This window comes from Manis pentadactyla, chromosome 11, assembly GCF_030020395.1.
Source record: "Manis pentadactyla isolate mManPen7 chromosome 11, mManPen7.hap1, whole genome shotgun sequence".
Taxonomy (NCBI): domain Eukaryota; kingdom Metazoa; phylum Chordata; class Mammalia; order Pholidota; family Manidae; genus Manis; species Manis pentadactyla.
In genome coordinates, this window is record NC_080029.1 from 47,548,594 (window position 1) to 47,576,271 (window position 27,678).

The 27,678-nt window shown below is 38.4% G+C and overlaps 1 protein-coding gene across 5 annotated transcripts in view; it reads left to right on the forward strand.

Moving 5' to 3' along the window:
* Positions 1–27,678, forward strand: part of TXNDC16 (thioredoxin domain containing 16) — a 106,052-nt gene that overhangs the window by 1,685 nt on the left and 76,689 nt on the right. For 4 of the 5 annotated variants that reach the window (XM_057488462.1, XM_057488460.1, XM_036917931.2 and 1 more), the window contains 2 exons: positions 13,901–14,133; positions 15,119–15,201. In XM_057488462.1, coding sequence (XP_057344445.1) covers positions 13,971–14,133; positions 15,119–15,201 — 246 coding nt within the window. In that variant the 5' untranslated portion in view covers positions 13,901–13,970. Of the gene's footprint in view, positions 1–13,900; positions 14,134–15,118; positions 15,202–15,571; positions 15,786–27,678 lie in introns of those variants that run through there. The other variant, XM_057488463.1, reaches the window with a different exon arrangement.

The window sequence follows — 27,678 nt, forward strand, 5'->3', positions numbered from 1 at the left end:
ATGAAACTTTTTATTTCAATGGCAGAGCAAGTCCAGATAGCTGAATCTTTTCTCCCTACTATTTTTTGGGTGTATTGGGGTTATAGATAAATGATTTTTCTCCCACCACCTTGAAGAGGCTCTAAAGTGGAGAGATGTTGACTGCTTATTGCTTCCTTTGGATCCTAAATTATAAACTGTGATGAAATCTAATCAGCATTCTATTTGAGACTGGTTCAGTGAGTAGGTTTTTTCTTTAGTAATGCCATTAAATTACTAAAGTAAGCTAATTTTTCACAGAATGTTCTTACAAGAACTTTGTAAGCATTATATATGCCTCATTTGTTGCAAAATATGAAATGTGCCTTTTCCCAGAGAATGATGCCCACAGGTCTTGGTATAATTTATTTCGTGTTTACAGTTATTAATTTTTTTTTCTTGAGAGGGAAAACCATTAGTTTTATGATTAATCATAAGGGAAATGTATGTCTGTAAGGGGGAAACTAGCCAAGGGTCTTTTAGAAAAGCTTACTGCTAGATTTCTAAAATTTGAAATGTGTCCAAATACACAGTGGTTGAATATTTTTGTTCTAGGAGAACAGATTACTCTAGTACAATGGTTTTTCAAACTTTTAAAAGTAGAACTGTTTGTCAAGTGTTATATACTGGACCCAATCCCAGTTGTCAATACTATGCACATACGCCTCCCAGCTACACGCAGACTCTTACCCTTTGGGCCTAGAAGGGGCCTTCAATTCATCAGAATAGTTTGTCAGCACTAATCTGAGTTGGTATACAAAGTGTAACTTTTGTCTAATCCCTAAAATCTGAACAAGTATGTATGCACAGGTCATTTAAAAGTTGGGAGAAAGTGTGTGACATTTAACCAAGGACAAATGCAAAAGGGTGACACACACTGTAAGAATGGATTGATGAGGTGATAGTACAAAAAGGGCTAAAGCTTGCAAATAAAATGCAACAAAAATTTATTTTGTTCAGAACCCAAATACTGAGAGGGCCCCCCAGAGGGTAATGAGGAGGAAGTACTTCAAGAGAAAAACACCGATTCTTCCGCTAGTGAAGGAAAGGGGTCAAGAGTGGAGATACCTTCATGTATTCCTTAGGCAGGTAGATGAGCTGATGGCCCTGTTCAGCTGGAGCAATCAGTATGTGTGTAGTATCGGCAAACATTTGCCTATGACTTCTTTCTCTTCTGGTGTTGGCACCTGTTGTGGTAATAGTCAGCTACATTTTAAAGTGTCATCTTCCCTTTTAGAATCTCTCCAAAGTGAAATTGGGTCATGTCCTGTGAATTCTTTGACATTTACTGCTTTACAGTCTAGGATATGTATTGATGTTCAAGTCATTCTTCTCTTAACAGTTAACTAGAACCAATAGGGCTAGACTGGGTTATACTGTAATAACAACCCCAAAACTTCATTAACAATGTTTAGTTTATGTGTACTGTGGGTCAGCTGGCAGCTTTGCCTCATGTTTTCTTTCTGAGACTTGGACGGACAGAGAAGGCCTCATTTTGGGTGTTATCAATCATCACAGCAGAGGAAAAGTATGTCATGGTACATTACACATACATCTTGACTCTTGAAAGCTTCCAGAGATTACATTTGTCACTTTGAATATTTCATTGGCCAAATGAAGTCACAGCCATACGTGATTCAGAGAAGTGGGCAAGTACAATTTTAATGTATGTAGAGAACTGGAGACATGTGGACAGTCCATCCTTTTTGTCAACAAATATTCTCCTGCCTACATGTAGTTCATCCTTAGCCCTTCTCAATAGAGATATCCACAAAATTCCATCCAGTCACTATGTCAAGTTCAAAGTCCAGGACCTCTGAGTAATGTGTAGTAGTGGTAATCTCTGCCAGTCTGGACATTCTGAGTTATCTGTCTGCCACTTCTGGTTGAATACATAGGATAGAATTGGGACAGATAATAAGTGTTACCATTTGAGAAGGGGAAGAATGGAAAACATAACACCAGACTCTACAGACTGTAGCAATCTTGAAATCTTACTGGGCAGATGTTGCTAGGGCTCTAGTTCTGTTCTCTGGGTTTTCGAACAGTGAGATGGGTTCTTCTCAATCTGGGTTCTGTTATGACCAGTTTGTTTTTTTTTGAATTCCAGTTTACTTGAAGTTTTCTTAAATATGATAAAAATATGAGAAAAATGAAATGAAAAAACATATCAAAAATCGTATCCAATTTAAAAATTATTAGATTCAACAGATACAAAATGACTGGGAAATTGTCATAAAAGCTTCTAAACATTTACAACCAATTTCTGGGCTTATCTCATATTTGTAAATCGTTAGCAGTTTGCATTCAGGCAGATGCCTTAGGGGATTGTTTTCTTTTCTCCTTGACTTTGTCCTACAAGAGGTCCTTCCATTTTTATTGGCCACATCTGAAGTTGGCTTTGGAGAAGAGGGCCTCTGTCCATGGCTGACCAGTTTTGTCAGCTTGTGTCCAGACCATAGAATTGGGGGGGCCTAAGTATTGTTTTAAGTTTGAAACAGCTAGTCCCTTGGGTAGTGGTTGTTCTTTCTTTAAATATTTTGTTCAACACAACCAACAGCAATTATCACACAGTGCTGATTTTCTGTCTACCAGAATCTTCTCTTAGGGCTATAAATAAGTTCATTAGCCATGCAAACCTAGGTACATGCCATCTCCAAATTATTGTAGTGACAATTTTATCCAATGTTTTGTTACTCCTTAAATAAGGATCACTTGCCAAGCTCCAGTCGCTGCTTTGATTATGCCGAGAATAGTCCTTGTCCTTTGGCCTCTGTTTTGGGGAGCTGGTGTTTTGGGGTTTTTGGATACCAGTGAAGATAAACTAAATTATGCTGCGATAATAACTCCTCAGATCTCAGTGGTGTAAGACATCAAGGTTTATTTCTTTGGATGTCACATCACAGTGCATTTCTTTTTTTTTTTTTTTTTTAAATAATTATTTTTTATTGAAGGGTAGTTGACGCCCAGTATTACATTACATTAGTTTCAAGTGTACAACACAGTGGTAGAACATTTATATACATAATTCTAGGTTCCAGCTATCACCCTACCAAGCTGTTACAATATCTTGACTATATTCCTTATGCTATACATTACATCCCGGTTACTTATTTATTTTACCATTGGAAGTCTGTCCTTTTTTTTTTTTTTTTTTTTTTTTTTTTGGTGAGGGCATCTCTCATACTTATTGATCAAATGGTTGTTAACGACAATAAAATTCTGTATAGGGGAGTCAATGCTCAATGCACAATCATTAATCCACCCCAAGCCTAATTTTCGTCAGTCTCCAATCTTCTGAGGCATGACAAACAAGTTCTTACATGTAGAACAAATTCTTACGTAATGAATAAGTTACATAGTGAACAGTACAAGGGCAGTCATCACAGAAACTTTCGGTTTTGCTCATGCATTATGAACTCTAAACAGTCAGTTCAAATATGAATACTCATTTGGTTTTTATACTTGATTTATATGTGGATACCACATTTCTCTCTTTATTATTATTATTTTTAATAAAATGCTGAAGTGGTAGGTAGATACAAGATAAAGGTAGAAAACATAGTTTAGTGTTGTAAAAGAGCAAATGTAGATGATCAGGTGTGTGCCTGTAGACTATGTGTTAATCCAAGCTAGACCAGGGCAATAAAACATCCACGTATGCAGAAGATTTCTCTCAGAACAGGGGGGGTGAGGTTCTAAGCCTCACCTCTGTTGATCCCCAATTTCTCACCTGATGGCCCCCCTGCGACTGTGCCTGTCTTAGGTTGTTCCTCCCTTGAGGAATCTTACCCGTCTCTGGCTAACCAGTCATCTTCCGGGGCCATACAGGGAAATGTGAAGTCGGTAAGTGAGAGGGAAGCCTTATTGTTTGAAAAGGTTAGCTTTTTACTTCTTTGCATATTTATGCCCTGTGGCTTCTATGCCCAGCATTTGTCTTGAGGTATCTTTACCACTTGGAAGAATTATGATACTCGGTAAATTTGATACGAGGCACGAATTCTATTTAAGGGTTGTAATTAGGAAGGAAGAAGAAAAGCTATAGAAGTAGCAGGCGGAAGAAAACATGGGAAGATTGATTATTTCTTTGACATATCTTCTTGTAGAGTAACTTCAGCATGTATAGGTTTTAAGCTACTACTTAAATTGTGCACACACATTAACATAATAGGAGTATAGTTACATAACCAAAGCATATCTGTAATTACCAGCCATCTCCAGTGAAACCAAGAAAACCAGTTAGGCACCTTAGGCATTTGTGAAAACTTATCTATGATATGGTGGATATTGTCCAACTGAACTTGAACAGTCTGAGAGAAATCAGACAAATTAAAACTACCCATTCCTGGGGACTGTTCACATGCCATATGTTCTTTTAACAGTAAATAGTCTGTAGTTGTAAGATTTTGGAGAGCTACAATTTGCAGTTCTCTTAATTCTTGGTTGAGTTCCAACAGTATAGATCCAGTCAAATTTGTTGTTTTACTATATGCACAGGCCAGCTTAAATATCTCCTTCTTCATTCCCATGGCAAGTCCAGGAACTGGTGGGATGAGTGCATCTACAGCTGTAGCAGTGCGTGGATCTTTGTTGGGGTTTTTTGATGATCATCTTCTGGCATGAGTCTTCCAGAGAGTGCAGATGTTGGAAGTTCTTTTTCATATCGTATCTTAGTTCATTTTCGGGGTAGCCCAATTAGGCTTTGATCCTCTGTATAAACACAAACAGACCCTTTGCCTACAGTTTTATATGCCCTTTATACCCTTGTGTAGAACTCGTTGGAGGTTACCACACAGGAACTGCCCTTTTTTTTTTTTTTTTGCTTTGTTTTTGGTATCACTAATCTATACTTACATGACGAATATTATGTTTACTAGGCTCTCCCCTATATCAGGTCTCCCCTATAAACCCCTTTACAGTCACTGTCCATCAGCATAGCAAAATGTTGTAGAATCACTACTTGCCTTCTCTGTGTTGTACAGCCCTCCCTTTTCTCCTACCCCCCCATGCATGCTAATGTTAATACCTCCCTACTTCTCCCCCCCCTTATCCCTCCCTACCCACCCATCCTCCCCAGTCCCTTTCCCTTTGGTACCTGTTAGTCCATTCTTGAGTTCTGTGATTCTGCTGCTGTTTTGTTCCTTCAGTTTTTCCTTTGTTCTTATACTCCACAGATGAGTGAAATCATTTGGTATTTCTCTTTCTCCGCTTGACTTGTTTCACTGAGCATAATACCCTCCAGCTCCATCCATGTTGCTGCAAATGGTTGGATTTGCCCTTTTCTTATGGCTGAGTAGTATTCCATTGTGTATATATACCACATCTTCTTTATCCATTCATCTATCGATGGACATTTAGGTTGCTTCCAATTCTTGGCTATTGTAAATAGTGCTGCGATAAACATAGGGGTGCCCTGATCTATCTCATACTTGATTGCTGCATTCTTAGGGTAAATTCCTAGGAGTGCAATTCCTGGGTCAAATGGTAAGTCTGTTTTGAGCATTTTGATGTACCTCCATACTGCTTTCCACAATGGTTGAACTAACTTACATTCCCACCAGCAGTGTAGGAGGGTTCCCCTTTCTCCACAGCCTCGCCAACATTTGTTGTTGTTTGTCTTTTGGATGGCAGTCATCCTTACTGGTGTGAGGTGATACTTCATTGTAGTTTTAATTTGCATTTCTCTGATAATTAGCGATGTGGAGCATCTTTTCATGTGCCTGTTGGCCATCTGTATTTCTTTTTTGGAGAACTGTCTGTTCACTTCCTCTGCCCATTTTTTAATTGGGTTATTTGTTTTTTGTTTGTTGAGGCGTGTGAGCTCCTTATATATTCTGGACGTCAAGCCTTTATCGGATGTGTCATTTTCAAATATATTCTCCCATACTGTAGGGATCCTTCTTGTTCTATTGATGGTGTCTTTTGCTGTACAGAAGCTTTTCAGCTTAATATAGTCCCACTTACTCATTTTTGCTGTTGTTTTCCTTGCCCGGGGAGATATGTTCAAGAAGAGGTCACTCATGTTTATGTCTAAGAGGTTTTTGCCTGTGTTTTCTTCCAAGAGTTTAATGGTTTCATGACTTACATTCAGGTCTTTGATCCATTTTGAGTTTACTTTTGTATATGGGGTTAGACAATGGTCCAGTTTCATTCTCCTACATGTAGCTGTCCAGTTTTGCCAGCACCATCTGTTGAAGAGACTGTCATTTCGCCATTGTATGTCCATGGCTCCTTTATCAAATATTAATTGACCATATATGTCTGGGTTAATGTCTGGATTCTCTAGTCTGTTCCATTGGTCTGTGGCTCTGCTCTTGTGCCAGTACCAAATTGTCTTGATTACTATGGCTTTATAGTAGAGCTTGAAGTTGGGGAGTGAGATCCCCCCTACTTTATTCTTCTTTCTCAGGATTGCTTTGGCTATTCGGGGTCTTTGGTGTTTCCATATGAATTTTTGAATTATTTGTTCCAGTTCATTGAAGAATGTTGCTGGTGGTTTCATAGGGATTGTATCAAATCTGTATATTGCTTTGGGCAGGATGGCCATTTTGACGATATTAATTCTTCCTAGCCACGAGCATGGGATGAGTTTCCATCTGTTAGTGTCCTCTTTAATTTCTCTTAAGAGTGACTTGTAGTTTTCAGAGTATAAGTCTTTCACTTCTTTGGTTAGGTTTATTCCTAGGTATTTTATTTTTTTTGATGCAATCGTGAATGGAGTTGTTTTCCTGATTTCTCTTTCTGTTGGTTCATTGTTAGTATATAGGAAAGCCACAGATTTCTGTGTGTTGATTTTGTATCCTGCAACTTTGCTGTATTCCGATATCAGTTCTAGTAGTTTTGGGGTGGAGTCTTTAGGGTTTTTTATGTACAGTATCATGTCATCTGCAAATAGTGACAGTTTAACTTCTTCTTTACCAATCTGGATTCCTTGTATTTCTTTATTTTGTCTGATTGCCGTGGCTAGGACCTCCAGTACTATGTTAAATAACAGTGGAGAGAGTGGGCATCCCTGTCTAGTTCCCGATCTCAGAGGAAATGCTTTCAGCTTCTCGCTGTTCAATATAATGTTGGCTGTGGGTTTATCATAGATGGCCTTTATTATGTTGAGGTACTTGCCCTCTATTCCCATTTTGCTGAGAGTTTTTAACATGAATGGATGTTGAACTTTGTCAAATGCTTTTTCAGCATCTATGGATATGATCATGTGGTTTTTGTCTTTCTTTTTGTTGATGTGGTGGATGATGTTGATGGACTTTCGAATGTTGTACCATCCTTGCATCCCTGGGATGAATCCCACTTGGTCATGGTGTATGATCCTTTTGATGTATTTTTGAATTCGGTTTGCTAATATTTTGTTGAGTATTTTTGCATCTACGTTCATCAGGGATATTGGTCTGTAGTTTTCTTTTTTGGTGGGGTCTTTGCCTGGTTTTGGTATTAGGGTGATGTTAGCTTCATAGAATGAGTTTGGGAGTATCCCCTCCTCCTCTATTTTTTGGAAAACTTTAAGGAGAATGGGTATTATGTCTTCCCTGTATGTCTGATAAAATTCCGAGGTAAATCCATCTGGCCCGGGGGTTTTGTTCTTTGGTAGTTTTTTGATTACCACTTCAATTTCGTTGCTGGTAATTGGTCTGTTTAGATTTTCTGTTTCTTCCTGGGTCAATCTTGGAAGGTTATATTTTTCTAGGAAGTTGTCCATTTCTCCTAGGTTTCCCAGCTTGTTAGCATGTAGGTTTTCATAGTATTCTCCAATAATTCTTTGCATTTCCGTGGGATCCGTCGTGATTTTTCCTTTCTCGTTTCTGATACTGTTAATTTGTGTTGACTCTCTTTTCTTCTTAATAAGTCTGGCTAGAGGCTTATCTATTTTGTTTATTTTCTCGAAGAACCAGCTCTTGGTTTCATTGATTTTTGCTATTGTTTTATTCTTCTCAATTTTATTTATTTCTTCTCTGATATTTATTATATCCCTCCTTCTGCTGACCTTAGGCCTCATCTGTTCTTGTTTTTCCAATTTCGATAATTGTGACATTAGACCATTCATTTGGGATTGCTCTTCCTTTTTTAAATATGCTTGGATTGCTATATACTTTCCTCTTAAGACTGCTTTTGCTGTGTCCCACAGAAGTTGGGGCTTAGTGTTGTTGTTGTCATTTGTTTCCATATATTGCTGGATCTCCATTTTGATTTGGTCATTGATCCATTGATTATTTAGGAGCGTGTTGTTTAGCCTCCATGTGTTTGTGAGCCTCTTTGCTTTCTTTGTACAGTTTATTTCTAGTTTTATGCCTTTGTGGTCTGAAACGTTGGTTGGTAGGATTTCAATCTTTTGGAATTTTCTTGAGGCTCTTTTTGTGGCCTAGTATGTGGTCTATTCTGGAGAATGTTCCATGTGCACTTGAGAAGAATGTATATCCCGCTGCTTTTGGATGTAGAGTTCTATAGATGTCTATTAGGTCCATCTGCTCTACTGTGTTGTTCAGTGCTTCCGTGTCCTTACTTATTTTCTGCCCAGTGGATCTATCCTTTGGGGTGAGTGGTGTGTTGAAGTCTCCTAGAATGAATGCATTGCAGTCTATATCCCCCTTTAGTTCTGTTAGTATTTGTTTCACATATGCTGGTGCTCCTGTATTAGGTGCATATATATTTAGAATGGTTATATCCTCTTGTTTGACTGAGCCCTTTATCATTATGTAGTGTCCTTCTTTATCTCTTGTTACTTTCTTTGTTTTGAAGTCTTATTTTGTCTGATATTAGTACTGCAACCCCTGCTTTCTTCTCACTGTTGTTTGCTTGAAATATGTTTTTCCATCCCTTGACTTTTAGTCTGTACATGTCTTTGGGTTTGAGGTGAGTTTCTTGTAAGCAGCATATAGATGGGTCTTGCTTTTTTATCCATTCTGTTACTCTGTGTCGTTTGATTGGTGCATTCAACCCATTAACGTTTAGGGTGACTATTGAAAGATATGTACTTATTGCCATTGCAGGCTTTAAATTCGTGGTTACCAAAGGTTCAAGGTTAGCCTCTTTAGTATCTTACTGCCTAACTTAGCTCGCTTATTGAGCTGTTATATACACTGTCTGGAGATTCTTTTCTTCTCTCCCTTCTTGTTCCTCCTCCTCGATTCTTCATATGTTGGGTGTTTTGTGCTGTGCTCTTTCTAGGAGTGTTCCCATCTAGAGCAGTCCCTGTAAGATGTTCAGTAGATGTGGTTTGTGGAAAGCAAATTCCCTCAGCTTTTGTCTGTCTGGGAATTGTTTAATTCCACCATCATATTTGAATGATAGTTGTGCTGGATACAGTATCCTTGGTTCAAGGCCTTTCTGTTTCATTGTATTAAATATATCATGCCATTCTCTTCTGGCCTGTAGGGTTTCTGTCGAGAAGTCTGATGTTAGCCTGATGGGTTTCCCTTTATAGGTGACATTTTTCTCTCTAGCTGCCTTTAACACTCTTTCCTTGTCCTTGATCTTTGCCATTTTAATTATTATGTGTCTTGGTGTTGCCCTTCTTGGATCCTTTCTGTTGGGGGTTCTGTGTATTTCCGTGGTCTGTTCGATTACTTCCTCCCCCAGTGTGGGGAAGTTTTCAGCAATTATTTCTTCTAAGATACTTTCCATCTCTTTTCCTCTCTCTTCTTCTTCTGGGACCCCTATAATACGGATATTGTTCCTTTTAGATTGGTCACACAGTTCTCTTAATATTGTTTCATTCCTGGAGATCCTTTTGTCTCTCTCTATGTCAGCTTCTATGCGTTCCTGTTCTCTGATTTCAATTCCATCAATGGCCTCTTGCATTCTATCCATTCTGCTTATAAACCCTTCCAGAGTTTGTTTCATTTCTGCGATCTCCTTTCTGGCATCTGTGATCTCTTTCCGGACTTCATCCCATTTTTCTTGCGTATTTCTCTGCATCTCTGTCAGCATGTTTATGATTCTTATTTTGAATTCTTTGTCAGGAAGACTGGTTAGGTCTGTCTCCTTCTCTGGTGTTGTCTCTGTGTTCTTTGTCTGCCTGTAGCTTTGCCTTTTCATGGTGATAGGAATAGTCTGCAGAACTGGGACGAGTGACGGCTGGAAGGACTTCCTTTCTTGTTGGTTTGTGGCCCTCCTCTCCTGGGAGAACAGCGACCTCTAGTGGCTTGTGCTGCGCAGCTGCGCGCAGACAGGGTTTCTGCTTCCTGCCCGGCTGCTATGGAGTTAATCTCCGCTGTTGCTGTGGGCGTGGCCTAGCTCGGGCAGCTACTCCAAAATGGTGGAGTCGCGTTGGAGCAGGAGCTGCTGGGAGGCTATTTATCTCCGTAAGGGGCCTCCCTGCTCCCTGCAGCCCAGGGGTTAGGGTGCCCAGTGATCCCGGATTCCCTACCGCTGGATTAAGTGACCCGCCCTGCCCCTTTAAGACTTCCAAAAAGCACCCACCAAAACAAAACAACGACCACCAAAAAAAAAAAAGAAAAAGAAATTTTTAAATTAAAAAAAAAAAAAAAAAAAAAAGGTGGTCGTTCGTTTTTCTTTATTCTCCGGTGCCAGCCTCAGGCCTCTGCTCACTGGTCTTTCTGCCCTGTTTCCCTAGTATTGGGGTCCCTATCCCTTTAAGACTTCCAAAAAGCGCTCGCCAAAACAAAACAGCAGAAAAGCAAAAAAAAAAAAAAAATGGTCACACGCTTTTCTTATGTCCTCCGGCGCCCGGCCTCCAGTGCCTGCTCACTGTTCTTGCTGCCCTGTTTTCCCAGTATCGAGGGCCCTGCACTCTGGCCCGGATGGCTGGGGCTGGGTGTTCGGCAGTCCTGGGCTCCGTCTCCCTCCCGCTCTGCCTGCTCTTCTCCCTCCGGGAGCTGGGGGGAGGGGCGCTCGGCTCCCGCGGGGCCGGGGCTTGTATCTTACCCCTTTCGCGAGGCGCTGGGTTCTCGCAGGTGCGGATGTGGTCTGGATATTGTCCTGTGTCCTCTGGTCTTTATTCTAGGAATGGTTGTCTTTGTTATATTTTCATAGATATATGTTGTTTTGGGAGGAGATTTCCGCTGCTCTACTCACGCCGCCATCTTCCACCCCTCTCCCACAGTGCATTTCAAATGAAATTCTCTGTGTTGTGCTGGTTCTGGGTCCCGTGCTTGATGAAACAGCCATTGCTTGAGTGTTTTTAGTGACTGTGGCAGAAGAAAATAAAGCCTGCCATATCACACACTACCTGTTACTATTGCCTGACAGAGAAATGCCACTTTTGCTTGCATTGTATTGGCCAAAATAAGTTACACGGTGGCTACAATACTCAGATGAGGTGGAAAGTGCAGGAAACTAAGTATGTAATCCTACTTTATACCTGAAAGGAAAACTCAAATGATTTATTTACCCATACCAGTATAATAAGGTCACATTTCTCCCACAGTACTCATCACTTTGTTCTGATACTTAGATTTTGAAGCATTAAGTATTGTTTTCTGTTTCATTTTCTATTTGACAAAAAAAGTCAGCAAGTACATTCTGTATCTTTGTTTTTACTCTGTTCTTGCTACTGTTCTCTCTCCCCACGCTTTTTTCCCATCTACATTTCCCTTCTCTTTAGTTTAAAGGTCTTTTTATGTGGAGAACATGTCTCTGGGTAAATGCATTTTATTTTCCATTTGTGTGATGTGCACTCCTCTGTGTCCCCACAGGGATTTATTGGATTAATATGAATAGAAGCTATGAAAAGTTTAATTGTATACAAGTAATAACTTTAATTTTTAAATAAAAATGAAGAGGTACACTATTTAAAGAGTCAGGTGGCTTCAAAAGTCCCCTTGCTTTTTCCTCTCCTCCAATTTCTTATTCCTTAGAGGCAATTATTACTTTCAACTGCTCCCTGTTTCTTTTGGCATTGGTCTTCCTGTTTCCAATAAACTTGTCTTTTGGTTTTGTGAACGATGAAGATTTCGCTCTTTACCCTGACTCTACGCTCCCTTACTTTCTAGCTCCCCATCCTCTCAACTGTGGTTGTCATGGATTTGTTTAAGTCATTATTCACTGTTTATTTTTTTATGACCATGTAAACTCTATCTCTAGCTGACTGTGCGGTATTCTCTGCTTTAAGTACATTTTTAAAATAATCAAACTTATCAAAGATGGAACAAACTCAGAGGTTACTACTGAGATCCTATCTCTGAGAGTATACATAAGAATAATCACCATCTCTAATTGATCAAATGCACGATACTTTCACATGTATGTTTGAGATGCATGTGGGAAAGTAATAAAGCATTGACTGTGCAGGAGGCCTTTTGGTGCTTCAAAATCTGTTCTAGGGGGAAAGAATTATGTTAACCCTAATACCCAATCTAGTGTTATAATATTTGAGTTCTAACCACAAGGCCAGGAAAAATGGTGTGTTATGCTTGAATCTTTCAGTTGTGCCTCTATTTAAAAGTTTTGTCTTCTAATTCTGTTGGAGTTCTTTCATACTATGACAAATGATTCAGGATGTATAACCCCCCCCCCACACCCCTTCAGAATATATGGAAAATGCTGGATGACTTACTTTAAGCCATTTCCATTAATATAAAGTGCCTTTAAAATATGCTGGTTTAAAATGGCTATAATGTATAATCAGTTTTAATGTCAAGCATACCCCTTAATTGTATCATTACAATTACTTTTTTATATACCTTTCATAGTCTCACTTCTCATTTAACTTGAGTTATTGAACTTTTAGCTCATTATTAAAAATTGATGGCACATTTGTTCACTGATATAAATTAGCTCTAATGAAAAGAATATTAGGAAGTAATCAATGAGTGATTAGCTCCTTTTTTAGGAATACCTGTTCCTTAAGGAGAGGTGTTATGTGCTTATCGATAACATTGAAAGACTAGAATATCCAATTTAGTATGATTTTTTTCCCTAAATTTTTATTCTTTTACCATTTTATTCTTTAATGAAAAATTCTACTCCTATCTGTGTAATTTTTTGCTGTTTTTTCCTATCTCTTGTTTTAAGATAGTGATCTTTTACTTGAAAGATGTGGGTTTTATTTGTAATAAAAAAAAGCAAAATTCTCACCTATACTTATGGGTATATCTTTACCTTCTAGAAGTATGATATTTTTATGTTATACTAATTTTCTTAAACTATCTTTTTTTAAACTTATTATGTAAATCATCAGTAGGAAAACTGACTGAAAGAAGAAATTGTTCAAGAGTAATTTGAAAGTAGCAGAATAGAAGATAAAGATAACTCACAGCAGATACAGAGGGCAGCATGGAAGTAAGTACAACATGAAAGAAGATGAGAGGAGGAGATCTAAAACAAATCGGAGTTCAGAAATAAAATTGAATTAAAATATAAGTTGAAAAAGTTGATTTGAATTTCTAAGCTGATAAATCTAAGGTTTATGTATTAGAAACGTGTATTTAGAAGGAATGTTCTTAAATCGTTTTAATAGTTATCTTCTAGAGAATTTAAAGTAAAAAGAATGTAGACATGTTTTGGATTTCTCACTCCCAAGTTATGGTGCTAAGTAGGTGTTTGTTTATTAACTGTAAATCTGTAGGAAGAGAAGGATGAAATGACCAATTTAAAAAATGGATTGGATGTCTGAGAATTAATTTTAGAACCCTTAAAAATGATAATTAGCTAAACATACTTCAGTAAATGCCTATTAAACTTGATACTTCATATTGCATTTTCCATATTCTTTTATATCTTTTGCAAAGTATCAAAAATAGTACTATCAAGTCATTGTCATTATGTATCATCTCCTTTCATATTTTTACTGGAAAGAATTAGTTTACTAGCAAAATCAGTGGTTAATTAATGCTTTAGCTATTTTTGCAGATTTTACTTCATTCATTGTTTAACAAATCCGTTCAGCAAAACCTTGTTGAATATCTTCTCTTGACAGGTTTTGTCCTAGGCAACAGAACGTAGCAGTGAACCAAACAAAATCTCCTGAACATATACAACTACAGTTGATGATGTCTTCTAGTTTCAATGTATTTAGAGTTGGCATCTCTTTTGTCATGATGTGCAGTTTTTATAAATCAGCAGTAGACTCTCTATCACAACTGAGTCCTCAGAAGTATTTCAGTACATTGCAACCAGGAAAAGCCTCCTTAGCTTATTTTTGTAAAGCTGGTAAGTGTTTTTTATATTTTAATATGATTTTTGTGATGTTTCTGTTATTTAATCAATATAGTGAGTGGGAACTTCTTGACAGGATTGGTAATAATGTGCTATAACACAGTTACCTGGGTTTGAATCCTGACTGTGTCACTTAGCCTGCTGTGTGACCTTGGTCAAGTCACTTAGCCTCTTTGTATGTCTTTTTCTGTCATCCATAATGAGGAAATAGTACTTGCATTATCAATTTGTTCTGAGGATTAAGTGACTTTACTCATGTGATTAGTCCACAGTAAATACTAGATAAGAATTAGCTTTATATGTTAATGTAATAACATCTGAATATTGTGTCATTTCTGAAAGTGTACTTTTTGATATTTTTAGCATGTAAATATTTTTAAAATGTCTTTAAACTTTAAATGTAGTATTAGTAATGTGTTAGTTTAATACTCTGCTGTAGCTGTACCATTAGTTACACTGAATTAACTATTATCACAATTGAGCATAACTGATGATTGTAATGGTCCCATTTAAGTCTTTATGCCTTAAAGAATAGTATTCTTGGAATTAGTAAGTGAAGCGAATCCACATTTCTGTTGGCTCCCTATAACTATGATTTGAAAATAGTATTTTAAAGTCATTTTGAAAGTTTGAATGTGTACACGCATGTTGTGTATAAGGTATTAAACTTGGAAAAATAATACCAAACATTAGGTTTAAATTAAACATTTACCCTATTTTTGTTTTAGAAAGTTTTTAAGTTTACTTACAAAGTTAAAATATGTCATAATAAAAACATTAGAAGTAAGAAGAATGAGCAATGGGAAATAAGAGTATAAAAATATATAATTAGGTGTGTTTAGTTACTTTATTTGTTGTTGCATACGAATTGGGCAAACTAACATATTTCTTCTGTTTGTAGCTTTGGGCTTTAATTTTAAAGATTCATCTTTTCTTAGGGGTAAGTCATAAAACATTCATTAAACATTTCTTATTTTAGATTCTCCAAGTACCTCTATATTTCTTGAAGAACTGAACGAGGCTGTTAAACCTCTCCAAGACTGTGGCATTTCAGTTGCAAAGGTAGAAAGATATTTATGTTAATAAATTATTAGTTACAAACATTTACAACTGTGTAACTTAAGACTGAATATCTAAAAATACTTCTGTTGTTTCACGTTGTTTTCCAAACTAAATATATTTTGTCTACCTTTTTTCATAAGACTAAACAGAAGCACAGAAAGATGGTTTCAGACCATTGTATAAATTATTAGTGCACATAGAGGGAAAAAAAGCTGTTTAAAAATCTAGCTTAGAACTTTATTTTGTAAACTGTTCTGTTGGGGCTATGGTGTCATTTTTCAGTCTGATAGGCATTTTGCTTTGCCGGACAAATATGTTATAATAGATATCCACAATTGAACTACTATTTATTAAATTTCTGTTAGCACAAACTGAGGTACCATAATTGAGGTAATTGAATTATTTTGTCTCCTGTTCTTCGAAGTCATTATAATTGCTTATGTTGTAGTTTTTCACATTTTTAGAACAAAGTTAAAACAACCTTAACATCAAATTACATATGTAATTTTTTTCTCAAAAAATGATCAAACGAACTGAACGAGGCTGTTAAACCTCTCCAAGACTGTGGCATTTCAGTTGCAAAGGTAGAAAGATATTTATGTTAATAAATTATTAGTTACAAACATTTACAACTGTGTAACTTAAGACTGAATATCTAAAAATACTTCTGTTGTTTCACGTTGTTTTCCAAACTAAATATATTTTGTCTACCTTTTTTTCATAAGACTAAACAGAAGCACAGAATATTGTGGAAATTTTGTGTATCTGTACACAAAATTGTGGAATATTGTGGAAAATTTCCATGTGTATCATGGATTAGTTATATGAGCCTTTTATTTAATTTTTTTTTTTTTTTTTAATAATTATTTTTTATTGAAGGGTAGTTGACACACAGTATTACATTACATGAGTTTCAAGTGTACAACACAGTGGTAGAACATTTATATACATAATTCTAGGTTCCAGCTATCACCCTACCAAGCTGTTACAATATCTTGACTATATTCCTTATGCTATACATTACATCCTGGTTACTAATTTATTTTACCATTGGAAGTCTGTCCTTTTTTTTTTTTTTTTTTTTTGTGAGGGCATCTCTCATATTTATTGATCAAATGGTTGTTAACGACAATAAAATTCTGTATAGGGGAGTCAATGCTCAATGCACAATCATTATTCCACCCCAAGCCTAATTTTTGTCAGTCTCCAATCTTCTGAGGCATAACAAACAAGTTTTTACATGTAGAACAAATTCTTACATAATGAATAAGTTACATAGTGAACAGTACAAGGGCAGTCATCACAGAAACTTTCGGTTTTGCTCATGCATTATGAACTCTAAACAGTCAGTTCAAATATGAATACTCATTTGGTTTTTATACTTGATTTATATGTGGATACCACATTTCTCTCTTTATTATTATTATTTTTAATAAAATGCTGAAGTGGTAGGTAGATACAAGATAAAGGTAGAAAACATAGTTTAGTGTTGTAAGAGAGCACATGTAGATGATCAGGTGTGTGCCTGTAGACTATGTGTTAATCCAAGCTAGACCAGGGCAATAAAACATCCACGTATGCAGAAGATTTCTCTCAGAACGGGGGGGTGAGGTTCTAAGCCTCACCTCTGTTGATCCCCAATTTCTCACCTGATGGCCCCCCTGCGACTGTGCCTGTCTTAGGTTGTTCCTCCCTTGAGGAATCTTACCCGTCTCTGGCTAACCAGTCATCTTCCGGGGCCATACAGGGAAATGTGAAGTTGGTAAGTGAGAGAGAAGCCTTATTGTTTGAAAAAGTTAGCTTTTTACTTCTTTGCATATTTATGCCCTGTGGCTTCTATGCCCAGCATTTGTCTTGAGGTATCTTTACCACTTGGAAGAATTATGATACTCGGTAAATTTGATATGAGGCACGAATTCTATTTAAGGGTTGTAATTAGGAAGGAAGAAGAAAAGCTATAGAAGTAGCAGGCGGAAGAAAACATGGGAAGATTGATTATTTCTTTGATATATCTTCTTGTAGAGTAACTTCAGCATGTATAGGTTTTAAGCTACTACTTAAATTGCACACACACATTAACATAATAGGAGTATAGTTACATAACCAAGGCATATCTGTAATTACCAGCCATCTGCAGTGAAACCAAGAAAACCAGTTAGGCACCTTAGGCATTTGTGAAAACTTATCTATGATATGGTGGATATTGTCCAAATGAACTTGAACAGTCTGAGAGAAATCAGACAAATTAAAACAACCCATTCCTGGGGACTGTTCACATGCCATATGTTCTTTTAACAATAAATAGTTTGTAGTTGTAAGACTTTGGAGCGCTACAATTTGCACTTCTCCAAATTCTTGGTTGAGTTCCAACAGTATAGATCCAGTCCAATTTTGTTGTTTTACTGTATGCACAGGCCAGCTTAGATATCTCCTTCCTCATTCCCATGGCAAGTCCAGGAACTGGTGGGATGAGTGCATCTACAGCTGTAGCAGTGCGTGGATCTTTGTTGGGGTTTTTTGATGATCATCTTCTGGCATGAGTCTTCCAGGGAGTGCAGATGTTGGAAGTTCTTTTTCATATCGTATCTTAGTTCATTTTCGGGGTAGCCGAATTAGGCTTTGATCCTCTGTGTAAACACAAACAGACCCTTTGCCTACACTTTTGTATGCCCTTTATACCCTTGTGTAGAACTCGTTGGAGGTTACCACACAGGAACTGCCCTTTTTTTTTTTTTTTTTTTTTTTTTTTTGCTATCACTAATCTACACTTACATGACGAATATTATGTTTACTAGGCTCTCCCCTATACCAGGTCTCCCCTATAAACCCCTTTACAGTCACTGTCCATCAGCATAGCAAAATGTTGTAGAATCACTACTTGCCTTCTCTGTGTTGTACAGCCCTCCCTTTTCTCCTACCCCCCCATGCATGTTAATCTTAATACCCCCCTACTTCTCCCCCCCTTATCCCTCCCTACCCACCCATCCTCCCCAGTCCCTTTCCCTTTGGTACCTGTTAGTCCATTCTTGAGTTCTGTGATTCTGCTGCTGTTTTGTTCCTTCAGTTTTTCCTTTGTTCTTATATTCCACAGATAAGTGAAATCATTTGGTATTTCTCTTTCTCCGCTTGGCTTGTTTCACTGAGCATAATACCCTCCAGCTCCATCCATGTTGCTGCAAATGATTGGATTTGCCCTTTTCTTATAGCTGAGTAGTATTCCATTGTGTATATGTACCACATCTTCTTTATCCATTCATCTATTGATGGACATTTAGGTTGCTTCCAATTCTTGGCTATTGTAAATAGTGCTGCAATAAACATAGGGGTGCATCTGTCTTTCTCAAACTTGATTGCTGCATTCTTAGGGTAAATTCCTAGGAGTGGAATTCCTGGGTCAAATGGTAAGTCTGTTTTGAGCATTTTGATGTACCTCCATACTGCTTTCCACAATGGTTGAACTAACTTACATTCCCACCAGCAGTGTAGGAGGGTTCCCCTTTCTCCACAGCCTCGCCAACATTTGTTGTTGTTTGTCTTTTGGATGGCAGCCATCCTTACTGGTGTGAGGTGATACCTCATTGTAGTTTTAATTTGCATTTCTCTGATAATTAGCGATGTGGAGCATCTTTTCATGTGTCTGTTGGCCATCTGTATTTCTTTTTTGGAGAACTGTCTGTTCAGTTCCTCTGCCCATTTTTTAATTGGGTTATTTGTTTTTTGTTTGTTGAGGCGTGAGAGCTCCTTATATATTCTGGACGTCAAGCCTTTATCGGATGTGTCATTTTCAAATATATTCTCCCATACTGTAGGGATCCTTCTTGTTCTATTGATGGTGTCTTTTGCTGTACAGAAGCTTTTCAGCTTAATATAGTCCCACTTACTCATTTTTGCTGTTGTTTTCCTTGCCCGGGGAGATATGTTCAAGAAGAGGTCACTCATGTTTATGTCTAAGAGGTTTTCGCCTATGTTTTCTTCCAAGAGTTTAATGGTTTCATGGCTTACATTCAGGTCTTTGATCCATTTTGAGTTTACTTTTGTATATGGGGTTAGACAATGGTCCAGTTTCATTCTCCTACATGTAGCTGTCCAGTTTTGCCAGCACCACCTGTTGAAGAGACTGTCATTTCGCCATTGTATGTCCATGGCTCCTTTATCAAATATTAATTGACCATATATGTCTGGGTTAATGTCTGGATTCTCTAGTCTGTTCCATTGGTCTGTGGCTCTGCTCTTGTGCCAGTACCAAATTGTCTTGATTACTATGGCTTTATAGTAGAGCTTGAAGTTGAGGAGTGAGATCCCCCCTACTTTATTCTTCTTTCTCAGGATTGCTTTGGCTATTCGGGGTCTTTGGTGTTTCCATATGAATTTTTGAATTGTTTGTTCCAGTTCATTGAAGAATGTTGCTGGTAGTTTCATAGGGATTGCATCAAATCTGTATATTGCTTTGGGCAGGATGGCCATTTTAACGATATTAATTCTTCCTAGCCACGAGCATGGGATGAGTTTCCATCTGTTAGTGTCCCCTTTAATTTCTCTTAAGAGTGACTTGTAGTTTTCAGAGTATAAGTCTTTCACTTCTTTGGTTAGGTTTATTCCTAGGTATTTTATTTTTTTTGATGCAATTGTGAATGGAGTTGTTTTCCTGATTTCTCTTTCTGTTGGTTCATTGTTAGTATATAGGAAAGCCACAGATTTCTGTGTGTTGATTTTGTATCCTGCAACTTTGCTGTATTCCGATATCAGTTCTAGTAGTTTTGGGGTGGAGTCTTTAGGGTTTTTTATGTACAGTATCATGTCATCTGCAAATAGTGACAGTTTAACTTCTTCTTTACCAATCTGGATTCCTTGTATTTCTTTATTTTGTCTGATTGCCGTGGCTAGGACCTCCAGTACTATGTTAAATAACAGTGGAGAGAGTGGGCATCCCTGTCTAGTTCCCGATCTCAGAGGAAATGCTTTCAGCTTCTCGCTGTTCAATATAATGTTGGCTGTGGGTTTATCATAGATGGCCTTTATTATGTTGAGGTACTTGCCCTCTATTCCCATTTTGCTGAGAGTTTTTAACATGAATGGATGTTGAACTTTGTCAAATGCTTTTTCAGCATCTATGGAGATGATCATGTGGTTTTTGTCTTTCTTTTTGTTGATGTGGTGGATGATGTTGATGGACTTTCGAATGTTGTACCATCCTTGCATCCCTGGGATGAATCCCACTTGGTCATGGTGTATGATCCTTTTGATGTATTTTTGAATTCGGTTTGCTAATATTTTGTTGAGTATTTTTGCATCTACGTTCATCAGGGATATTGGTCTGTAGTTTTCTTTTTTGGTGGGGTCTTTGCCTGGTTTTGGTATTAGGGTGATGTTAGCTTCATAGAATGAGTTTGGGAGTATCCCCTCCTCCTCTATTTTTTGGAAAACTTTAAGGAGAATGGGTATTATGTCTTCCCTGTATGTCTGATAAAATTCCGAGGTAAATCCATCTGGCCCGGGGGTTTTGTTCTTTGGTAGTTTTTTGATTACCTCTTCAATTTCGTTGCTGGTAATTGGTCTGTTTAGATTTTCTGTTTCTTCCTGGGTCAATCTTGGAAGGTTATATTTTTCTAGGAAGTTGTCCATTTCTCCTAGGTTTCCCAGCTTGTTAGCATATAGGTTTTCATAGTATTCTCCAATAATTCTTTGCATTTCTGTGGGGTCCGTCGTGATTTTTCCTTTCTCGTTTCTGATACTGTTGATTTGTGTTGATTCTCTTTTCTTCTTAATAAGTCTGGCTAGAGGCTTATCTATTTTGTTTATTTTCTCGAAGAACCAGCTCTTGGTTTCATTGATTTTTGCTATTGTTTTATTCTTCTCAATTTTATTTATTTCTTCTCTGATCTTTATTATGTCCCTCCTTCTGCTGACCTTAGGCCTCATCTGTTCTTCTTTTTCCAATTTCGATAATTGTGACATTAGACCATTCATTTGGGATTGCTCTTCCTTTTTTAAATATGCTTGGATTGCTATATACTTTCCTCTTAAGACTGCTTTTGCTGTGTCCCACAGAAGTTAGGGCTTAGTGTTGTTGTTTCATTTGTTTCCATATATTGCTGGATTCCATTTTGATTTGGTCATTGATCCATTGATTATTTAGGAGCGTGTTGTTAAGCCTCCATGTGTTTGTGAGCCTCTTTGCTTTATTTGTACAGTTTATTTCTAGTTTTATGCCTTTGTGGTCTGAAAAGTTGGTTGGTAGGATTTCAATCTTTTGGAATTTTCTGAGGCTCTTTTTGTGGCCTAGTATGTGGTCTATTCTGGAGAATGTTCCATGTGCACTTGAGAAGAATGTATATCCCGCTGCTTTTGGATGTAGAGTTCTATAGATGTCTATTAGGTCCATCTGCTCTACTGTGTTGTTCAGTGCTTCCGTGTCCTTACTTATTTTCTGCCCAGTGGATCTATCCTTTGGGGTGAGTGGTGTGTTGAAGTCTCCTAGAATGAATGCATTGCGGTCTATATCCCCCTTTAGTTCTGTTAGTATTTGTTTCACATATGCTGGTGCTCCTGTGTTGGGTGCATATATATTTAGAATGGTTATATCCTCTTGTTTGACTGAGCCCTTTATCATTATGTAGTGTCCTTCTTTATCTCTTGTTACTTTCTTTGTTTTGAAGTCTATTTTGTCTGATATTAGTACTGCAACCCCTGCTTTCTTCTCACTGTTGTTTGCTTGAAATATGTTTTTCCATCCCTTGACTTTTAGTCTGTACATGTCTTTGGGTTTGAGGTGAGTTTCTTGTAAGCAGCATATAGATGGGTCTTACTTTTTTATCCATTCTGTTACTCTGTGTCTTTTGATTGGTGCATTCAACCCATTAACATTTAGGGTGACTATTGAAAGATATGTACTTATTGCCATTGCAGGCTTTAAATTCGTGGTTACCAAAGGTTCAAGGTTAGCCTCTTTAGTATCTTACTGCCTAACTTAGCTCGCTTATTGAGCTGTTATATACACTATCTGGAGATTCTTTTCTTCTCTCCCTTCTTGTTCCTCCTCCTCGATTCTTCATATGTTGGGTGTTTTGTGCTGTGCTCTTTCTAGGAGTGCTCCCATCTAGAGCAGTCCCTGTAAGATGTTCTGTAGAGGTGGTTTGTGGAAAGCAAATTCCCTCAGCTTTTGTTTGTCTGGGAATTGTTTAATCCCACCGTCATATTTGAATGATAGTCGTGCTGGATACAGTATCCTTGGTTCAAGGCCCTTCTGTTTCATTGTATTAAATATATCATGCCATTCTCTTCTGGCCTGTAGGGTTTCTGTTGAGAAATCTGACGTTAGCCTGATGGGTTTCCCTTTATAGGTGACCTTTTTCTCTCTAGCCACCTTTAACACTCTTTCCTTGTCCTTGATCTTTGCCATTTTAATTATTATGTGTCTTGGTGTTGCCCTTCTTGGATCCTTTCTGTTGGGGGTTCTGTGTATTTCCGTGGTCTGTTTGATTACTTCCTCCCCCAGTGTGGGGAAGTTTTCAGCAATTATTTCTTCTAAGATACTTTCCATCTCTTTGCCTCTCTCTTCTTCTTCTGGGACCCCTATAATACGGATATTGCTCCTTTTAGATTGGTCACACAGTTCTCTTAATATTGTTTCATTCCTGGAGATCCTTTTGTCTCTCTCTATGTCAACTTCTATGCGTTCCTGTTCTCTGATTTCAATTCCATCAATGGCCTCTTGCATTCTATCCATTCTGCTTATAAACCCTTCCAGAGTTTGTTTCATTTCTGCGATCTCCTTTCTGGCATCTGTGATCTCTTTCCGGACTTCATCCCATTTTTCTTGCGTATTTCTCTGCATCTCTGTCAGCATGTTTATGATTCTTATTTTCAATTCTTTGTCAGGAAGACTGGTTAGGTCTGTCTCCTTCTCTGGTGTTGTCTCTGTGATCTTTGTCTGCCTGTAGCTTTGCCTTTTCATGGTGATAGGAATAGTCTGCAGAACTGGGACGAGTGACGGCTGGAAGGACTTCCTTTCTTGTTGGTTTGTGGCCCTCCTCTCCTGGGAGAACAGCGGCCTCTAGTGGCTTGAGCTGCGCAGCTGCGCGCAGACAGGGTTTCTGCTTCCTGCCCGGCTGCTATGGAGTTAATCTCCGCTGTTGCTGTGGGCGTGGCCTAGCTCGGGCAGCTACTCCAAAATGGTGGAGTCGCGTTGGAGCAGGAGCTGCTGGGAGGCTATTTATCTCCGTAAGGGGCCTCCCTGCTCCCTGCAGCCCAGGGGTTAGGGTGCCCAGAGACCCCGGATTCCCTACCTCTGGATTAAGTGACCCGCCCTGCCCCTTTAAGACTTCCAAAAAGCACCCGCCAAAACAAAACAACGACCACAAAAAAAAACAAGAAAAAAAAATTTTTTTAATTAAAAAAAAAAAAAATTTTTAATTAAAAAAAAAAAAAAAGGTGGTCGTTCGTTTTTCTTTATTCTCCGGTGCCAGCCTCAGGCCTCTGCTCACCGGTCTTTCTGCCCTGTTTCCCTAATATTGGGGTCCCTGTCCCTTGAAGACTTCCAAAAAGCGCTCGCCAAAACAAAGCAGCAAAAAAGCAAAAAAAAAAAATGGTCGCGCGCTTTTCTTATGTCCTCTGTCGCCCAGCCTCCAGTGCCTGCTCACTGTTGTTGCTCCCCTGTTTTCCCAGTATCGAGGGCCCTGCACTCTGGCCCGGATGGCTGGGGCTGGGTGTTCGGCAGTCCTGGGCTCCGTCTCCCTCCCGCTCTGCCTGCTCTTCTCCCGCCGGGAGCTGGGGGGAGGGGCGCTCGGCTCCCGCGGGGCCGGGGCTTGTATCTTACCCCCTTCGCGAGGCGCTGGGTTCTCTCAGGTGTGGATGTGGTCTGGATATTGTCCTGTGTCCTCTGGTCTTTATTCTAGGAAGGGTTGTCTTTGTTATATTTTCATAGATATATGTTGTTTTGGGAGGAGATTTCCGCTGCTCTACTCACGCCGCCATCTTCCGCCCCCTCTCCTTTTATTTAATTTTAACTTAGAATTTGTACCTTAGAAGACTGATTAGTAACACAGTAATTATTAAATTCTTTCAGATTAATGTCTACCTGACTTTCTGTGTACATTTATTCTTTCTCAGTTTATTAGCCTGCCTTCTCTGAGAGATGACTACTGGCCCTTGGTCTCTGCAGCTAGAATTTCCAGGGCAGGAAGCATAGGAAGGTAAACTACCTTGGCTATTAAAGGAAACCTGCTCCCTCTACCAGCAAAACACTTGTGACCCAAAATGTGTGATTTTTCTCTATTAAGCAGTTCTGAAATTAACTACCCAGAGTTAGCACAGACCCCACTGGTTGAGGGCCCAATTCTGTACGACTGCCTCCCACTTCAGATGCCAGTCACAAGTAATGGGTCCCCAGGTTACCCACAACTTCTCTTGGACTTGGCAGCAAACTGGCAGTTCTCACAACCACCTCCTCTGGTTCAGTAATTTGCTGTAATGGCTCACAGAACACAGAGAGACACTTACTATTCCTGGCTTGTTATAAAGAATATGTGTCAGGAACAGCTGATGTAACAGATATGTAGGGCAAGGTCTGGAGAGTCTCAGTGCAGAAGCTCTGTCCTCATGTCCTTTTGTGTTCACCAACCTGGAAGCTCCCCAGACTCTGTTTAAGTTCCATTATGTAGGCATGATTGATTTAAATAATTGGCCACTGGGGATTAGCCCTGAGAATGGGAGGTGGGGCTCAAAGTTCCGACTTTCTAGTCATGCCTTTGCCTTTCTGGCGACCAGCAACTCATCCTGAAGCTATCCTGGGTCCCCCAGCCACCAGTCATCTCATCAGCGTGCAAAAAGGCATTCATCACTGGGAGATTCAAGGTCTTGGATGCTCTTACATGAGGAACTGGGGTTAAAGACCACGTATTAGAACAAAAGATACCTCTTAGCAATTCCTGTCACTCAGGAAATTACAAGTTTTAGGAGCTCTGTGTCAGGAACCAGGAACAAAGACCAAATAATGTGTTTTGTGTTATGTCATGGCTTAATGTCTTTAAAAAAATCTTTCTTAATGTCAATTCTGTATGTGTAGAGGTTTCAGTTAACTTTGAACAACTGATTACACTCTGGAATGACAACAGTACTCATCTCTTAGGAGCTTTTAATAAAATTTTAAATTGAAATTTAAAAAAGAAATACTAGGTTGGTATGGCATTCAAAAGGGATAATCATACTGTTTATTCAGTAATTAATAAACTAGTAGCTGTGCATTTAGTAACTGGAATAGAATATTATGGTTCATGCCTAGGGTGGTTGCTGCTTGAACTAACAGCTTGATTTTAGAGTTAAGGATGCTAAGCTACTTGGAAAGGAGACTTCGGTGAATAAAACAGACTTCTACTGAGTACCTAGTTCAGTCCCTGGCACGTAATAGATACTCAGTAAATGTTAATGAGATTGAAATGAGCTTATTATATTTAGTCTTCTTTTGATAAAAAGATGACTAAGATTCAGTCTGTTTCTTTGGAGAGCTTATATCCTAAATAGGGGGAATAAAACATTCATGAATCACGTCAATAACCAGTAGAATCTGATCATTGTAATAAGACACAAAATGTGATAGAGGTTTAAAGGAAAGAAAGCTCATATCTGATTGTTGGGGTGGAAGGTCACACATATAGTATTGGGAAAGAATGCACAAAAAGTCGGATTTTGAGTTGAGAAGTTAAGATTTCAAGGGGCAGAGTTCAATGAAGGAAACACTAAAATAAAAATGGACTGAATGTTCCAGTTAAGGCAAAGATTATCAGGCTAGGTACAATAACCAAACCCAACTGTATGCTTTTTAGAGATGCATCTTAAAGGCTTTGGAAGTCTTTTCAAAGTAAATAAAGGAAAAAGGTATATCATGCAATGAGAAACAAAAGAAAGCTGGTGTACCTCGTACTCTCTCAAAGTAGATTTTACAACAAAAAACCTTTGAGCCATCTGTGACTTTTCTTTCTACCATAACTAGTCTGTCAATAAATCCTTTATGTTCTACTATCAAAACTTCCCAAATCTGAAGGCAAAAGTACCTTCATTTTTACTGTCTCCTTGTCCAAGCCATCACTGCTCTTCATCTGGGAAGCATGATAACTTTCTAATAACTGGCCTTTCTCCTTTCACTCTGTCTCACTGTGGGTAAAATTGTAACATTTCCAGAATATCTCTCCTGACTTTGGTACATCTGCACATCGACAGGCGTTCAGAGGTGGAAAAAAGTAAGGCTTTAGTGAATTTGCATCATTACTCAGGTGGAGTTCATCTCCATATTGATGGATAATTACCTGGGCAACGGAGGGCTTATCTGTACCTGAGAGGGGAGGGGAGGGCCAGTTTTGCTGCTGCTCGAGCAGGAGAGAGAGAGACGGGCCCGACTGCAGTGTCGCTTGTCCACAATCAGATATGAGCTTCCTCTCAGGAAGGCTTCCTATTATAGTTAGGATAAAATTGAAACTCCTCTCACTCTTAGGGACACTGGCTTCCTCTCTTATCTCATTTTCTGTCCCTCCACTGTGCTCAGTTTGTTCCTGACACACACTGGTCATCTTTTTGTTATTTGAACCTGCTAGATATGTTATTTCCACAAAACCTCTGTAGGTATTTTCCCCTCTGCTTAGAAATCCCCTCTTCCACATATTTACATATACTCATACACATCACTCCATTGCTTCAGTTCTTTGTGCGAATGGCACCCCCTTAGAAAAGCCTTCATTGATTACCTGTCTAAAATACCACAGGCTATCCCCTTACTATTTTTTTCTTTATAGCACTTAACGGTACATACTAATTAGTTTTTTGAAATTGTCTAATCTACTTTTAGAATGTAAGTTCTAAAGATGAAGATTTTTATTTGTAACTTAACTGTACTCGTAGTAACCAGAACAGTGATTGACGTATGGTTTAAATATATGTTGAATGGAGGACCTATTGTCATAATGTCAATCTTCCTCTGTGCTCTTACTTTTTGAAATCTTTTGAAAATTACATATACTAAAAATCAGTCTCTTTGGTTGTGACTTTTAATTCTAATTCTCTATTTCTGATGTATTTTCTGAGTATCAGTTTTGCTTTTATAGCTTTTTAAAAACAAATGTAGCTTCCCCATTGTCATTCAGCTTCCTCAACCTCAAATAAAATTAAATTGTTAAAAAAAAAAAACCCACCTTAAAAAAAACAAACTTACAAAATCCAAAACAAAATATTCCTCTAGCCTAAGTAATGTTGTTGGCTACCCATTTGCACCATCTAGAAATGTCTCCATTCTCTTTATCTCTTTCCTTCTCCCTCTATCCCATACTGCATATATATGCTTCCTCTTTTCCCTTGTTTTACTTTCTGTATTTGTGAAAAGTCTCTTGAATCTCTCCTGTCCTTTTCTGGTTTGTTTATGTCCCAGTCATCCTTGTCCTATACTGATGTGATATTCTTTTAACCTACCTCCTTATCTTTCTGCTCCCATGC